General features: G+C 36.7%; 1 protein-coding gene across 8 annotated transcripts in view; it reads left to right on the forward strand.

Moving 5' to 3' along the window:
• Window positions 1-17535, forward strand: part of TCF12 (transcription factor 12) — a 308920-nt gene that overhangs the window by 288877 nt on the left and 2508 nt on the right. For 5 of the 8 annotated variants that reach the window (XM_054041495.1, XM_054041496.1, XM_054041501.1 and 2 more), the window contains 4 exons: window positions 8172-8286; window positions 10234-10405; window positions 11493-11722; window positions 15083-15236. In XM_054041495.1, the coding sequence (XP_053897470.1) occupies window positions 8172-8286; window positions 10234-10405; window positions 11493-11722; window positions 15083-15225 (660 nt within the window). In that variant the 3' untranslated portion in view covers window positions 15226-15236. Of the gene's footprint in view, window positions 1-8171; window positions 8287-10233; window positions 10406-11489; window positions 11723-15082; window positions 15237-17535 lie in introns of all 8 variants that reach the window. The other 3 variants (XM_054041494.1, XM_054041497.1, XM_054041499.1) reach the window with 1 other exon arrangement.

Raw genomic sequence — 17535 nt, forward strand, 5'->3', positions numbered from 1 at the left:
ATTAGAATTCTCTCTTCTTTATGTTGCCCGTGCAGTTAAGGAATGCTGTAAAAGGGAGAATTTTATGGTATTCCAGTATATAGAGACTGAAGTTGAATATTACGGTGGAAAACTGTAGCTCTTTTAGTTGAAATAATGTGTGTCTCGAAACTGCAGTGACAAGACTGTTTTAGCAAAGGAGATCGCTCTGTCTGAGGTGTGAAACCTTCTGATCTTCTTTCTCTTCACTCTGAATTCGTTTACGTGGTTAGTATATCCTCCTGTTTCTGTATGAGTTGTGGCTGATCCGTGATTTGTGTTGAGCCATAGCAACATCTGCCCACCCTAAAGACGCTCAAACAATCAGCACATTCTTTGAAATGCCACACACCATCATAAAGCATCTTAGCGTTTATCAGAGTATATAGAATATGACTGCTGTTGTAGAGCAGGAAAATAATTCCCAGCTCTCTTGTGGAGGTATCTTTCAAAAGGGTGGAAGGGTAACAAATTAACCACTTTGAAAAGAAAATGGGGGATTAAAAGAGAGAAATAGGGTTTGAACAAAAGATCTTGAGCAACATATTTCATTGCTGCTTTTGGTCACGGGTATAAATCTAGTGTAACCAACAGCAAACTTCGGCCCCATATATGGGTTAAAAACACATTGAATTTCCCACTAAACTGGGCATAGTCAGTCAAGTATAGATGATGCCAAAGTGTATTGAAATGCTTTTTAAAAAAATTGTGTTCTAGAATAGGCTAGGATAAGCTTTATAAAGTTTTAACAAAATATGTACCAATGGAAAATTGCTGGTCAAACTATATTATATACCAGCTCCTCAGGATTTCGGTTTAAATTGTTTAAGCACAGCAGTGTGATTGTAGACTAGGTCTGTAATACTGTACTGGATTTTTATTTTTGATTGAGAGTTGCTATCCATCCATCTAAAACAAAAAAACAAAGCAGCAAACATAATTTAGAGCAGGAAAACAAGAAAGTGCATGCTTTGCTTTGTATTTCAGGCTGCCTGAGTGCATGAACCAAAGTTCCGTCGAAGCACTCTGTCTTCTCTTTTCAATTGTCTTGAAAAGTGGGTAAACTGAAATGTCATTGAGCTGAAGCTGTTTCTTTGTTACACCAGCGTAACCCTATTGATTACAACAAAGAGCAGAATATGACCCATTTATGGCTGATCCAACGACCTGCCGCACATCCTCTGATGTCACTTGGAATTGAACAAACTCAGCAGGTCACAGGGTGTAGCCTTTGCACATGTGCATAGCAGAGGTTAGCATCTAGGCTTAGCGGTACACAACTGGCTGTTTTTAACATTAGTACAGTAATGACCAAAATGTACATGGTCCATACATAGGAAGGCCATAGACGCAGTATTCCACAATCTGTTCATTTGGAAAGCTTTATTTATTTTATCATTCTTTTTTTTTTTTTAAATGGTATCTACACAAGCAAACGGGAGGAAAAATTCTAATGAGAGAGAGAGAGAGAGTTTTATGTGACGTGTGTACTGGGTTTTAAGAGATGGGCCTTTGTTCGCTTGTTTAGTAACTAATTATCTCTTTTTTATGTTTTTGGAGGAACCTTCCATAAAACTTATATTAAGGAAATAATGAGCTTTTATTGGCCAACAAAATGCATATTTAATGGAAGAAATCAACATTGATAAGGTTTTTATGATTTGGACTGTATTTCTCTACCCAAAGAATTATGTTCATCTGGATTTAGCAGTAAATGAAACCTCATCTTCTGCAAAATCTGAATACAAGACATTTTAGCTCTTTAATAATAATAATAAATTAAATTTCCCTAGAAGATGATCTTGGCAGAAGAAGCTAGGAAATGAGTAATTTAACTCCTTTTTATGTAATTAGTGTAACCAGACATGGTTTTATTTTAACATTTGCTTAATTTTTGAGCCAGGTTTATTTTAAAACTCCAGTTGGCTTCATTTCCTGCTCTCTGAATGTCCTTGGTTTCTATTTTGCAGGGCTGTCCATTATACTTACTGTGGTCTTTATTCAAGGAAATGTTTTAATAACTGAAAGTCATCAAATATTATATGGCCTTTGCAGTGGATTGTTTTTTATTTCATGTAATATTTCCTTGTAAACAGGAAGAAATACTTCTTCGATTCTTATTCAAACCAGTTAGTGTGTTTTCTGTTTACTGGTCTGTAATATAATGGAAAGGGCACAGCATGAATTGATAAAAGCCAGGAAACTGAGTTAAGGATGAAAATCAATTCTTAGATCACTCTGTTGTTCCCAGGTGCAACAGGAATCTTCGAAGAGTGGGTGATCTTTGCAGGATGTACCATATCTGCTGTAATACCTCTTCACCAAAGGGCAGTTTAAGGCCCCAGTCCTGCAAGCTACTCTGTCCAGACCAACCCCTGTCCCTGAACAGGTCTCCATTGATGTCAGTGCAACTCTATAGAGACTATATTCACATGGAACAACTTGTGGAATTGGGCCTGAGTGTAGAATTTTGACTCCTGAGCTCCATCAGGTGTCTCTGCTGAGTTTAACAACTGCACTCAGCATGGTTTAAACTTGGTTGTGGCCAAATTGACCAGGTCATGTAGTTCAAAAACCAGTTAGTCCAGATTTATTGGGGCATAAGCTTTCGTGGGTAAAAAACCCATGCACCTGAAGAAATGGGATTTTTACCCATGAAAACTTATGCTCAAATAAATCTGTTAGTCTTTAAGGTGCCACCGGACTCCTTGTTTTTGTGGATACAGACTAACACGGCTACCCCCTGATACTTTGTCCAGCTCAACTCTTTGGCCTATCTGTGTAGGTGAAGACTAATTCTCAGTTTCCCAGCTTTTGTGAGTTCTGCCTCCTCATGGTTTGAATTTATTATTTAGAGTGAAGCATGTGAAGCAAAACTATACTTAACAAGAGATGGGTTTCTTTCCCTATATATCTTTCTAAATCCTCCCCACTTAGGATAAAAAATACAGTTTTTTATGTTTCATCTACTTTTTCATTAATTATATCATCAAAAATACCCTGCAGAAATCTACTTTTCTCCATGGCCCTTTAGGATTACTACAGCCCACCACTTAAATTAAATTCATAAATCATATTGGGTTAATCAAAATCAGTTTGCAAACTCGTTTTTTAAAAATTTGACTATAAGAAACTTTAGATTAATTAGTGTTTACATACATGTTATGAATGGATTATCCACGTATGCCTGTATTTAGAAACATTTTAAAATAAATATTATTCACTCAGTAAACAGTAATAATTGCTCTATATCATGTAAATACTTTAAAGAGCATTTTTAAAACCCCCATTTACCCAGTAGATTTCAACATGTCTTTGGAGCTTTTGTGTTTGCAATGTAGTGAAAATATGTGGTAGATTGTGTGCTTTGTATAGATAACAAAAAAAAGTAATGCATCTACCACACATGGTAAATACCTAAACTACTTTGAAAAATATTAAAATATTTGTATTACATTTTAGGTTGATTGCTTCCCAGATTTTTCTAAAACTGAAACTGTTTTTCAGCTACAGAGTCATAAAGCATGTCTTGGTCAATTGATTTCAATACATAAAAATGGAATATAAAGAGAAATTGAAGTATCTTTAAGATTTACTTAAAAGTAAACATGAAAACTTCTAAGTTAAAGTTCAGAACAATCCTTTTTTGTTTGAAAAATTAAATCCTGCAAATCCATTATAATGGACATACTGGCAACACCTTAATTATAATAGAGCACCTCTTTCAAAAAACTACATTAGGAAAATTGCTTCAGGATGCACAAATAATCAAGATGTGGATTAAAATTACGTACTTGAGATAATCAATAGTCCATGCACTATTGTTTAAACAGCTAGACTGAATGAGATCTAGAATTAGTTCACCTTTACTCATATGCAGGTTTTTTCATTTTCTGCCATTGTTTTATTCTTCTCACTGTGGAGCAATTCATTAGACTTAACGTTTTTCTGTTATGAGAACTAAACCCATTGGTCTAACTAAATGCAAACAAGTCCCTCCGTGAGTGCCATAGTGTAAGTACAGCAATGTAGAAGGAGAATCCACAAGGCAAGATGATGTCATTTTTTGGAGTCTGACTTTTATTCTGAAGAGAAGGTTCACAATTATTGAAATTAGACAAGTATTGCATGAGGATCAACCCTCCTCACTCAAATAGCAGGCTGTCAGCTGTATGCTAATGAGCCGAACAATTAAAATGCCATCCTATCTGGCCTTAGTGAGCAGGCCGCTCTACTGAAACAAAGAACTGTTTGTACACCTGTTGTGCATGTGGACAGTCCCATTCTAATGTGGTATAAAGATTAGAGTAAAAGCTTGAGAAATATGGTGAGCAAGGGTTAAAAGGGACAACAGTGACTGTGAAAGTTAAATTTTCCAGGAAATAGAAGAGAAACATTTGTGAGAGGAATCAAGTTACAAAGAGAGAGTTCTGCTAACTTCATTATGCTGAAATATTCCAGATTGCGTGCTTCAAACAAGTCCCATTCTGCTATAGTGTGATGTAACAGGATGGTGGGGTTTTTTGTTGGTTTTGTTTTTTTGCTTTGTGATACATGTGTAAATACAGGGAAATACTTCCACTGCAATGCAAATGCTTTTGTTTTTCTTATGAAGATACTATTTTAAATGTATTTCTGTAACTGGTGTTTGTAGCTGAAGTGCAAAAAAAATACTGAAACAGTCTTAGGGGAACTGCAGAGTCTTAACAAAGGATCTGTATTTGAAGTGTTTATTTTTAAAAATATACCCAATGTTCGTTTACTAAAAAGAGGGAAAACACACACATACACCAACCAAAGAAAGCATTAAAAGTGCTGATGGGATGAAAAGGTGAAATCATTTGAGTTAGGATTCAATTACAAAATAAAGTTAAGAGGCTGCAAGCTTTTCACATCTCCTTAAGGGGGTCCAAGCCTTTTGATGAACTACGTGCATAGAAATCAGTGGGAATTGAAGGCATTGGGCACCTTTTAGGAGATTCTGACTGAAACCTTCCCAGGATCAGTCCTTTAATTAGAATTCCAGTGTTTGGGTGTGTGAGGGTGATTTGTCTGGTTAATATGAAAGCCGAGAGAGAGAGAGAAGCAGAGTACAATTTATAAAATTAAGCTGTTATATTGGATCTAAAGCATTTCTGCTTGGGGCTCTATCTTTAAATTAAATTAAAGTTAATTAAAGTTCACCTACCTGTACTGTTCTTGATAACTTCTGTTTTAATCAACTATGTATAACTGTCATCTCTCACTGTTAACTTTAATTCAGTTGATTATTCAAGGCCAGAAAGGATCATTGTGCTCATCTTCTCTGACCTCCTTTATAGCACAGGCCATAGAACTTCCCCAAAATAATTCCTAGAGCAGGTCTTTTAGAAGACCATCCAATCTTGATTTAAAATTTGTCCAATACATTCAGTTTACATCACATACTTGAGACCAAAATGAACACATTTTTGATGTGCTGGTCAATTTAATAATGTGAAATACTTGAAGTAAAATTTTTCTACGAAGCTCATTAGCCTCAGTTGTTTGTTTCAGTTTTGTGAGCATACATTACCAGGTACTGGAACGTAGTGTTAGATTCAGCTTTTTTTATTTCCAATCTATTTTCTGAATTTGTCAGAATTGATCTATTGTTCTGTCATTTTTAGATTATGCCTAGATTTTAAAGTTGCCAAGAATCTGGCAGCTGTTATGTTTGTACATTGCTTGAAGATTTTTTTTGTAAATAGGTTTTGGAGCTAACTTGCCCCTGAAGACATCTGATGTCTGTAGCTTGAATAAAAGCACCCTCATGTGTTAGGATTAAGAATAACCAGGAGAATGAAAAAAGCACAAAACCTTCAGGGCAGTATATTGCAAAGTCTTATATTAAAAACTTTTTTTTTAAGAATGAGTTTCACATTCTCTTTTTTTGTGAAGACGGTTGTTTTGTATTGTAGGCTGAATTTTCAGAGCCTGGGGCTGCCAATGCTCCCGCTGAAATCAATCACAGAATTTGCACTGGCTGCAGTGTGAGCAGGACTGAGATGACTGTATCTCCAGTAGAACTTTTCTCATAAATAAACACTAGTACACACGAAAGACAATGCACCTTCTCAGAAAATACACTGTAAATAGTGCCAAGCTATCTTGCTTTGTGTGATGGATTATTGGATACAAAACAATAGATACAAATAACAGACCAGAATGACCTGGTATTAGCTTGCTTACTTACTTTTTTTAAATTCCTTTCTTGTTCCTGTGTGTTAGCTCATAGAAAATAGTGTATATTAAACAAAGGATAAACTTGCATAAGGGTATTTATCTCTCTCTGGGCAAAACCCATACTAAGACATGAAAGGTAAAAGCTGCATTAATTACTCAAGAGGGATTCAAAGCTCAGCAGTTTACTAGGATTGAAGGATTTATTGAAAAACAGTGGTTCTCATGTGTAACTCCAGGCAATAAACCTATTTAATTAAAGGCTTAATCTTCTAGTTGACATGTTTGCTACTGTTGCAATAAAAAGCCTCATCTGTAGCCAGTTTTTGTAAGTATAAAATAATGACAGTATCCTTGGTCTTTTCCTCTTAGTTTTTTTTTTTTTTTTTTACTGTTAATTGCATTATTTTGGTTTTTGTTTTAAAACTAAATGTTTCCCAAGGCTTGTGTGTCAAGAAATTAGAAGCTTTAATAAACCAGTTTTCCAGATGATTTTAAACTCAGGTTGCATTTCTCAGTATCTCCTCTTTATAATTTTTTTTAAAATGTAAATTTTTAAGGTAAAAGTGTTTAAATGGATAGCAATGAAGAGTTTTCCATACTGGCTAGCAGTTTTCTAATGAATTTGCCTGCTAAATCTAAATGTGTATATCCTTCATTCATGTACATAGGTGTTAAGTATCATTAGTCCAAATTCATGGAAAACTTGAATTAATTTGTTTAAGACTACTCATCTTTAGGCCCCCAGCTGTTAGAAGTAGGGTCAGTTTTTAGTCACCTCATTTTAAGAATGAAAAGGTCCTGAGAGGGACAATGAAGATAGAGACACTGGTGTTCTTTCATGTGATCACATACTGTAATGTGACTGATAGATATGACCATATTTGCCTGGAAAGAAGGAGAATGAGAGTACTTATCGAGGTATATAAAATAAAAGTATTGTGAAAATAGATTGTGTTCTTCTTTAATCTTATTTCATAAAACAAGAACAAGGATTTAGCTGATTTAAAAAAATCCCTGCCACATGAGGTCAAGACCATTAATTCAGGAGGACTTTATTTAAAGAACACAATTTTATGACTGTTAAAATTCACAGCTACGCAAACTAAAGCAGATCCAATGGAAATCAAATCTTATGCCTCAGGGAAAAAAAAAATCCCTGTTCCATGGTATGACTGAAAATTTGCTAGGCTGTTGTATAATTATAGTCGGGTTTTGGTCACTGCCTGGAACAGTTATCTAATCCAGTATGGGGTATTCCAGTGGTTTAGTCCAGTGGTTCTCAAACGTTTGTACTGGTGACCTCTTTCACATAGCAAGCCTCTAAGTGCGACCCCCCCCCCCTTATACATTAAAAACACATTTTTATATATTTAACACCATTATAAATGCTGGAGGAAAAGCAGGGTTTGGGGTGGAGGCTGTCAGCTCGTAACCGCCCATGTAATAACCTCACGACCCCCTGAGGGGTTCGGACCCCAGTTTGAGAACCCCTGGTTTAGTCCAGTATATAGTCTTTTTCATCTATAGCTTTCCTTTGCTGACCCATAACTCAAGGCCCCAATCCTGCAAACACTTAAGCACGTGCATAATTTTATTCACATGAGTTGATCCATCAGTAGATCTAATCTTGGATATGCGAAGTGTGGCATTTTGGAACACTTTGTATACTATGTAAAGGACTAGGCAACAGTTTACAAATATTTCACCTGAAAGAAAATCTGCCTTATGTAGTAGTATGTCTCATTAATGTCTCATTTCACAATATTTTTAGACTACAATTCTTGATTTTTAAAAAAGCTTTAACACTCTATCAACATACTTACAGGTGTTGTTTTTCTATTGTAGAAACACCCTGTATTTTACATCAATGTTGAGTGTAAATTTACAGTGTGGATTATTTCCTTGGATTAAATTGGTGATGGGAACGGTTTTGCTTTTCTTTGCTTTAGGCTGGAACTCATCGGGAAGAAAGTGTCAGCCTCAACAGCAACCATTCAGTCCTGCCCAGTACAGTGTCTGCTCAGAGCACAGAACTAAATCATAAAACACAAGAAAATTACAGAGGTAACTGTACTGTACTATTCAGTGGTAAATTAGGCTTTTTAATAATCCAGGGACAAGAAGACTATAGATCTAGGTAAATATGCATAAATACATAGATAAGACGGATGATGCACGTAATTTGTGACATATGACTTAATTTCTATTGATTACCAATTTCACCAAGCTCTGGATTCTTACAGGAATTCAGGTATAACCCTGTTTCATGCCACTCCCTGATCCAAATTCCATGTGAGACCTCACATCACAGCCACCATTCTTCCAGCTGAAGTGAACTGGCTAGAACTCCTTTGCAGCGCTTGGTTGCCATTTGTAAATCCGCCAGACAAGTCTGACACATGTGATTTTTATAATACACAACAAGCCTGTATTTCAACACATGACCAATAAAGACAAAAAGCCTTAAAGTGCTGTGGAGAGGCTGCCTCAATTCTTAGCTTGGAAAGTAGGCCATTTAAAGAAGGCAATTCGTGCACCAGCATGCCTGCGCTGTTTGGGGTTTGCATTTCGTACTTAATGTGCAGGATTCGCTTACTGCACTGTTTATATTGAGCTCAAAAGCATCATGTAGATCCGGTCCTGCCCTCTTTATTCTGTCAGCTCTGCTTGTTAGATTGCAAATAGTTGTGCTGTGACTAGCTCTGATACAAGAGTCTTGATCAATAACTGCTTACATTCTTTTCCACTGTTTTTGCACCATCAGCTCTATCACTAACCGCTGATGTATACTTCTACCTCTGCAGGAAGCTGCCTTAATCCTAACCCAAGCTTTTGCATGCTGATATATGCGTTCACCAAACCTCTAAATTGTATGCCAAATAATACTCCTGAAATGCAATCCAGTATTCTCTATCAGATGTCTTGTGTCATTGTATTCCCTAGGAAACATTTTTCACTAAATACTAAATAATCTTCCCAGAGCCACACACTCTGTGTATGGAGCATTAAACCTAGATTTGATGCATAACAGTGGATAGAACTGATTTGTTCAGTACTGTAAATCATTTCCGTTTATAATTAGAGTGCTGATATGTGAAAGCTCTAGGCACTTGCCTGTAGCTTAAATATACAAAACTCAAAGATTAAAGCATGATAGTGAAACCGGATCAACCCCAAATGAACATAAATCTACCAGCCGTTCCTCTGAATATAGGAAAGTAAAAATTCATCAGCCACCTGCAAGCATCTCAACCCTTCCCAAAGGCCAGAGTAAGTAAATGATCTTGCAACATGCTCTGAAGGTCCACAAGTTTAGGCTACTTTTGAGCAAGAGGTTGGGGAGTGAATTCCAAAATCAAGGGTTCTTCAGAGAAAATGATACAGTAACAGTTGAATTTGGTACATCTTACCTTAAGAGTTAAAAACAAACAGTAGTGAATTTGGTCAAATTCAGAGACATAATCACAAACTTATGAAATATTTTTGTCAAACTTTACCAATTATACTATCGAATTAGTTTTGTCTAATAAATTCCAAAGAGTGTATTTATCTGAGGTTAATGGTTCTCTTCCATGAGAGAGCTCATGTGCCTTGTTAGTAAGGTAGATCAAAAGGTTACAGTGTTACTGCCAGATATGCATGACAGCCACTCCTTTTGATTGCTACCTTCTCCCCAACACAATAGTCAAGTACAGTATGTCCCTGAACCCTTCTCATATCCATGCTGCCACTGCTCAGTTCCTCCCACTGACCTAGCCCACCTCCTTCTTCTCCACTCGCCTACAGTCTTCTTCCACCCTCACTCCTTGCCTATCCCTGTCTCACCTTCCTTACCATGCAACCTCACACCCTAACCTCCAGGCCTCTCCAAAGCTTGCCCCACCCCACTTTCTCTGTCTTAATAAACAACAAGGTGGAAACTCGCTTGCGATTCACTTATAAAATATTTTCCAGCATGAAGGGGGGCTGTTCTCCTGACTATAATTTATACTGAGCTGTGTTTGTTTGCAGCATTGTCAGGTGGCTTGCAGAGCCAGTCTGTGGCCATAGGTCCAGCAGAAATCAAGTCAGAACATAAGGAGAAGGATGAAAATATACACGAACCTCCCTCATCTGATGACATGAAATCAGATGATGAATCCTCCCAAAAGGATATTAAAGTTTCATCTAGAGGAAGAACGAGGTATGATCTTGGTATGCCAGCAAAGGACTCTACTCTGCTTCTTTTTAAAGCACAGGCTGTTTTGCATATTGTGTCCTTACCAATAGCAGCGAGAGCTTGTAAACCATTGGTAACTTTAGATTCAGTCTCAAAGCTTCCTTTTTGTCCTATATTAATAAGCTTGTGTTTTAAAATGTTGACTTAATGTGCATATATCAATAGGCAGAACATGGTATTTTTACACATTGGCATTTCAATAATGCACAGAGGAATCAGCAGAAGATTTTGAAATCTTATTTTTACACAGTTTTAAAGTTAATCGTAGTCCTCTCTACAGTGTGCAGCTATATAGTTATCACAGTTTGGAGTGGAGTGATAAAGAAGTCCTTAGCTGCAAAACTTCCACTAGATCTGCAATGGATGATAAAAAAGGGAAAGTTTTTGAAAACTGCACAAATAAATGTTTAATAGGAAAGAATCATATTTTTCATAAATGTATGAATTTATTAAGTTGAAAATTATTTGTATGATTTTTGAATGCAGTTGAGATGTTGGAAAGCGTCAAAATCTATTACAGATGCTTTATGCATCCCTGAAATGATGGTTGGGAAACTCTGAATTTGGGAAGTCCACCAACCAATGAGTAGGCAGCAAGTTTGTTATATGTACCATTGCTTCGCCAAGGGTGCAGTGTATTCCTACATTATTCTTGGAAATAGTGTGCTATATATGGGCACTGTACATATGATTTTTACTTAATTCAGTATGAACTAGCTACGTAAAAGCCAACGAGATGCATATTTTCAGGGAAATCTGAAGGTGGCAAGAATGGCAGCAGCAATATATATATTTGTATCAGTTTGCTTGTGTATATGTGCCAATTTGAAACCATCACTTTTCTTTTTCAGATGAGACCATTTATATGCTTTCACAGTTAAATGGATATATGAGCATAAAATGAGTCAAATAGGAATTCTGATCTAACATGGATATTTTAGCCATGACATTTGCCAAACACACTTGTGATGTTTATACCTGTTGTTAAAATGGATCCTGACCTTCAAAATATCTATCAAACTTTTATTTTCCCTGGGGTTTTTTTCAGCAGTACTAATGAAGATGAAGACTTAAACCCAGAACAGAAGATAGAAAGAGAGAAAGAGAGGAGAATGGCAAATAACGCTAGAGAACGCTTGCGTGTACGAGATATTAATGAGGCATTTAAAGAACTTGGCCGTATGTGTCAGCTTCACCTGAAGAGTGAAAAACCACAAACAAAACTGCTTATTCTTCACCAGGCTGTGGCAGTCATCCTCAGTCTAGAGCAACAAGTCAGAGGTTAGTAGGCTACCAGCACTGTGCTGTAACAGCTAGGGGGTTGTTTTACTCATGTAACAGTTTGCAGTCCCCTTTACTGCATGCATCATGTTTTTCATTTGCATTTTTTCTTCTAACATACACAGCAACTAACCAGACGTACAATTTATTAGAAACATATTTGCCTTCATGTAAAAATGTTAACATACTTTGGGAAAAGCAAGGGCATGTTCAAAATAAAATAGGTTTAGGATCCTTTGATCCTGTGTTTGCTCCTTTGCAATTAGCCATCTCTCATTATGCATCCAGAGTAGACTCATTAAGGAAAAGATTGAGGAATGTCCTGCTTTGATTTGCAACATATGCTCATTTAACAGTATGGAAATTTTAGCAAAAAGAAAAGGTCTGTAATTTAAGGTTAGTCCTACACATTTCTATAAGAGGCAAGTAAGTTTGATTGGATTTAATTAAGTTTAAATTACAATATATATTACTATGAGTAATGGTGTAGCTACTTATTGCATACTTTATACAAGAAAATATTAAAAAAAAATAATTCCATAATTTATTTTTCACATGTCCTCCTTTCCTCTGTCTTTCACAATTCACGTGTTTTTTTTTAAAAAAGGAAATAACATGCACTACAAGGAGGCGAGAAAGTGAGGAGTTCTTTATAAATTGATGTGACTTTAAGGAAAACAACTAGAGAAATATACTTGGTTTTCTTTTACTTCTGTCTCTGCAATGTACATTTTTCTTAATTCTTATCAACAAATACACATCTGTGGCATCCTTTAGATGCCCCTTCTAGAGGTCATGTTGAAAAATAAACATAGTCCTTGATAACACTTCCATTCTCCTATGTTAATGGAGCTACTGTTGACCTTAATGTCTAAGCTCCTTTTACATTTATGTCAAAGAAATGATGAAACAGACATCTGAGCCACCTGTCTCCCTTGTGAGGTTGATGCCTAAGAGAATTGGGTGAGCGTTCTCATTTTTTCTCCCTTTGGGCTGGCTGAACAACTGTCCTTTATTGTATTTCTCATCGGATGCATTTCCAATCTGAGTGTAAATGTCTTGCAGGTGTGGACGATGTCAACATTCGTGTTTGCTTAGCGTGTCATATCTCTAAATGACACCTAGTGTATTCTGCAGCTTATATTGGCAACTTACACCTCATTTTTACTTTCACCTTCAGTGGTATTTTGCATGGTATATCAAAACAATCACTGAAAGAATATGTGTTAGAAGTGACAGCGTGAATAATGACACTGAGCATAAGTACTTTGTGTCAAACATTTGACATCTTACTTTTAGGCATAGTTTTGTTGATACAGCTTTTAATGGAATTAAGTTCCCTTCAGAGAACACTGGATGAACAGTTATTATGGCGAGGCAATAGTGTCTCTAGAATTAAGGTTGCAGCCAGCTTTCAATATGAAGTCCTGTTTCAGCCCCTTTGCAACTTTGGCTTGGAAAATCATTATATTTTCTATGAAGGCAACAGAGATTATTTCTATAAAAGAGGAAGAAAATTCATCAAACAATTTTTTTGAGTTATAGGTCAATTTAAAATTAGGGTGACCAGACAGCAAGTGTGAAAAATCAGAATGGGGGTGGAGGGGTAATAGGATCCTGTATAAGAAAAAGACCCAAAAATCAGGACTGTCCCTGTAAAATCGGGACATCTGGTCACCCTGTTTAAAATTAAAACTACACTGTTTTGAAACTCTGAGTTTGGCCTAATATATTTTTGTCTCCCAGCAGCTAAATAATAGTTTGCCATTACCCCTCAAAGCTTCTACTTAGGTGAGCGTCCTTGAAACTCACAGACCAGCTATATTTCTAGAAAAAAAAGGGTTGTACTTAAGCAAAGTTGTTAACAAATTTTGCTCTCAACAATTTGGGGCCCAATCCTGCTCATTGTTGCTCTTGGGAGATTTTTGCCAAAGCTGAAGCAGAATAGACACCGTGTGTGCACGCTGACCGCAACTGTCACATTTTTAATTATAAATAACAAGAGGGTATTTCTGTAGCTGATAGTCATCAGAGTTCTTCAAGTAGCTCAAGTGGTAGAGTCAGTAAGTATGGAGCAAGGTGATAAGGGTTCCAGTGCTGGGTCTGCAGGTTGGCATATTATTAAATGCTTGTAATTTCTTCAATTGTATCCTTGGTTCTACCAAAAAAAAAAAACCTGACTTTTTTATTATTACTCAAGACCCCAAGGAGAGAGAGGGAAATCCTCACATTTCAGATTTTTGGTTAAATTTCATTGACAACTAAAATATTATCTGAAAATGTTAATTAAATTCGGTAGTGGTCTGACATTTAAAATTACTCTTTTTTTTTTTTTTTAAGTGACTGCATCTAATAATTCTGTGTCCCTTTGTCCAATGGTATTGTATTATACCACAAAATTTAAAACATCTAGGTTTTTTTAAATTTTATTTTGGCTCATGGAAGAGGCAGTTTTCAAGAACAGGAAAAGTAACATGTTTAAAAAATAGCCATGATTTAAAAACTAGACCAAGTTCTCTGTCATGGAAGCTTATTCCGAAAAAACACGACAAGCGTGAATATTTTTGCCAGGTACAAACCAGCAAAGGCTGACATTCTAAAGAGAAAGGAAATATAGTAAAATTACTCGTCACCCTAGATGACCATCCAAACATTCTCCTGGCTTAGCGGAAGTGTGCCCAGGCCCATTTTGCAGAGATAGTAAGTAAGGAACTGAGTATGACTTGCCAGAGTTACGTGGGAAGTTTTGTGGGGAGGAATACATTGCTGTCGCCTAACAATGCTAACAGGCTTCTGAAAACTGAGTGGCCCACTGTGGGTAGTTTGAGGACTATGCAAAGAGGATGAGGAGCACCACTACAGCCAATTCAACTGCCTTTGCTCTACGTGTTGCTGAGGGCCAGCAAAAAGGCAGTATAACATGGTTATTGTCCAGCAAGTTGAATGATGTCATCCTCACTGCCCTGACTTCAGCACAGGGGCAGAATCTCATTGGTTTGCGTTTAAGGAAATTGAAAACTCCAAAGTGCATTTTCTTTGGTTTCCAGTTTAGCAAATTTCTGTGGCAACAAAGGGTCACATTTTCAAAGGTGTTGAGGCACCTCAAAATAGATTGGTGCCCATTGGAATTTTCAAAAGCACGTAGGTGGTTAAATCCTATTAAAATGAATAGGCACTTTTGAAAATTCAATTTGGCACTTGTCTGAATCTTCAGCAGCCTAAATATCTTCAAAAATCAGAAACAGAAGCTGTGCAAAATGGATAGATTTCTTCAGTACCATGGTCTATTGTGAATATGCTAATGCCCACTCTTGGTAGCAGTGCATAGGATGTTAAGGGCTGTTTTCTCTCCTGTGACAGAGAGGAACCTAAACCCCAAAGCAGCCTGCCTTAAGAGAAGGGAAGAAGAAAAAGTTTCTGCCGTATCGGCAGAGCCACCAACACCACACCCAGGAAGCCACACTGGGCTTAGTGAAACTACCAACCCTATGGGTCATATGTGAACACCAGCCAGGTACGTCTCTTCTTCATGTTCATCAGTTTGGGGAGAGGGTCCCATCAATGCACTGGGATGGCTGTAACTTGATTTACTGACTGAAGTTTGAAAGCCAACAAAAACACAATTTGTGTGATTATTCTGAGTAATTGGAGCTACCAGTGGACATTAGCCTCTTCATTAAAGTGCACTAAGCACTCCTATACATCTGAGCCATGAGTAAGAATATTCAGATGTGGGTTAGTTATAAACTAAAGAACCAGGAATTTTAGGTAGCTTCTTTTTATTTGCCTACAGATATATCCTCCTGGGTCAGGTGGCCTTCATAGTGTGACCTCAGAGGAACTACTCATGACTAGGCTAGATAAGCCAAAAATAATAGAGATTAATTGTGCATACTCAAGAGGTATAAATATCTCACTTGTTTAATTATCAATTCATTATTTCCTGTGGCTGATTCACACAGCAACTCAAATAGTCAGAAGGGGCTTTTCATTTCAAATAGAAGAGGATTGGTATTTGGCTTGAGGCCAGTCATTTAAATCATACCACTTGTCTGACAGGCATTACTTGACTGTTTGTCTTTGCAATCTGCATTAGACATCTTCAATAAAATCCTACTTTATGTGGCTACAATTTCAGCTTTTTGTGAATACACACGCGAAAAACCAATGTTTGTATTGTCTCATGTAGCCAGGTGGTTACTATATCATTCATTTGAAAGCTCCAGTTGATGATCCCATACTGGGATAGCAGTCTGTTTTTCAACAGAATTGGTAAAAAATAATGAAAAGCTGCTTTTGACCCTGCAAATTCCTTTTAGAATTCTTTAAAGAAGTATTTTCCTGGCCACTTGGGCTCATCAAAGCTATTATGCCCATGGTCAGGCTCCAGTGCCTTTATTTTCACTTATATTTGACAAAGACAAGAGATTAGATTTTGGATGCATCGTCCATGGATTTAGTATCATAGCTTCTATTAACTTTGGTCAAAGTTGTGTGGCAAATCCTTCTGCAGCATCCTCTGAGAGACCTTCCAAAACATCAAGGTGGCACTGAAATTGAACCTTGTTAGATATTTCTGGTGATATTTTTCCCATTGCCATAGCAATCCCAGTCAGCTCCTTCCTCTGTAAACTAGATTGAAGAAATGTTCTTTTTTCTACCTCAAAGCATAAAAAGCCTACTGAGATCCTCTAATTTTTGTTTCATTTCACACCACTACAATAGGCCCCTTCTAATTTGCCAAAAGACAGTCCTGTCAAATCAACACGGTGGATTTTCATGCCACGATAAGAATTGAATTTCTCTGCATGCTTTTACAAAGAACATGTAGCAAGAAGTACCATGATGTCGTTAAACTTTTAAGTAATTACCCTATTAGGGTAACAAAATCTGAACATTGATGAAAAAGATTGTACTGATTAGTTACATATAACAGCATGCACCTTTAATTATGCGAATTAGAATATGAATAATCATTTGTATAACTTAGGAAAAGATAAGAGCTTCTGCAGAAAATGTCCAATTCTTAGATGAAAATTGTTAAACATGTAGTCTTGGTAAAGACAAATTTAAACAATTGTTTGGTTTTTTAGACCTGAAAATTGAGTGTTGCAAATATTTACTCCCCCCTCCTACCACCTCCTAAACAATATATAAAATCATGATTTTCCAGACAGAGGGAAATGTTCAGTGCCATTCTGAAAAAGAGTAGGCTATTAACAGTTTTTCCCACATCAGTTTCTTTAGTTGGTTGTAGTTCTTTCATTTTTGCTAGGTTGAGACATTTATTTTTAAAATAACACAAAGCGTATGACAGAGTGGTCATGTACTTCTAAACCATACTGGATTGTTAAGAATTGTTCCATTCCATTCCATTGTAGGGTTTTGTTCTAAAGGTGAAGCTCTCCTTTGAGTTGAGGAAAAAATAAGTTAGTTTTGGTTTCTCTATATAATCAGTGGTATCTTGCTGCTGACGCCTCAAGATTTTAATAGCTTTTCAGTTGCCTAGATAAAATGGATTTAGTGGTTTCAGTCCAATTCCTGGTAGACAGGTTTCCACATTATAAGAATTACCATCCTGACCAACATCGTAGTTGGCAGTCTCAGCTGAGAAGTCCATGCTGGAATGGGCATGGAGACTGAGCTATCTTGTCAACCTCACCAAAAAATGTTTTTCCCAGGCCATCTTCATGGCACATCAGTGGAGTTGGATATTTTTGCACTGTTTGCTGGATGTGCTTGAGGGACACAGAAGTGCAGTAATTTGGTACATTTCATTTGCACTAAATTCACTGAAAAAAGACCTGAAGAAG

This window comes from Malaclemys terrapin, chromosome 10 (assembly GCF_027887155.1).
Source record: "Malaclemys terrapin pileata isolate rMalTer1 chromosome 10, rMalTer1.hap1, whole genome shotgun sequence".
Classification (NCBI taxonomy): Eukaryota; Metazoa; Chordata; order Testudines; family Emydidae; genus Malaclemys; species Malaclemys terrapin.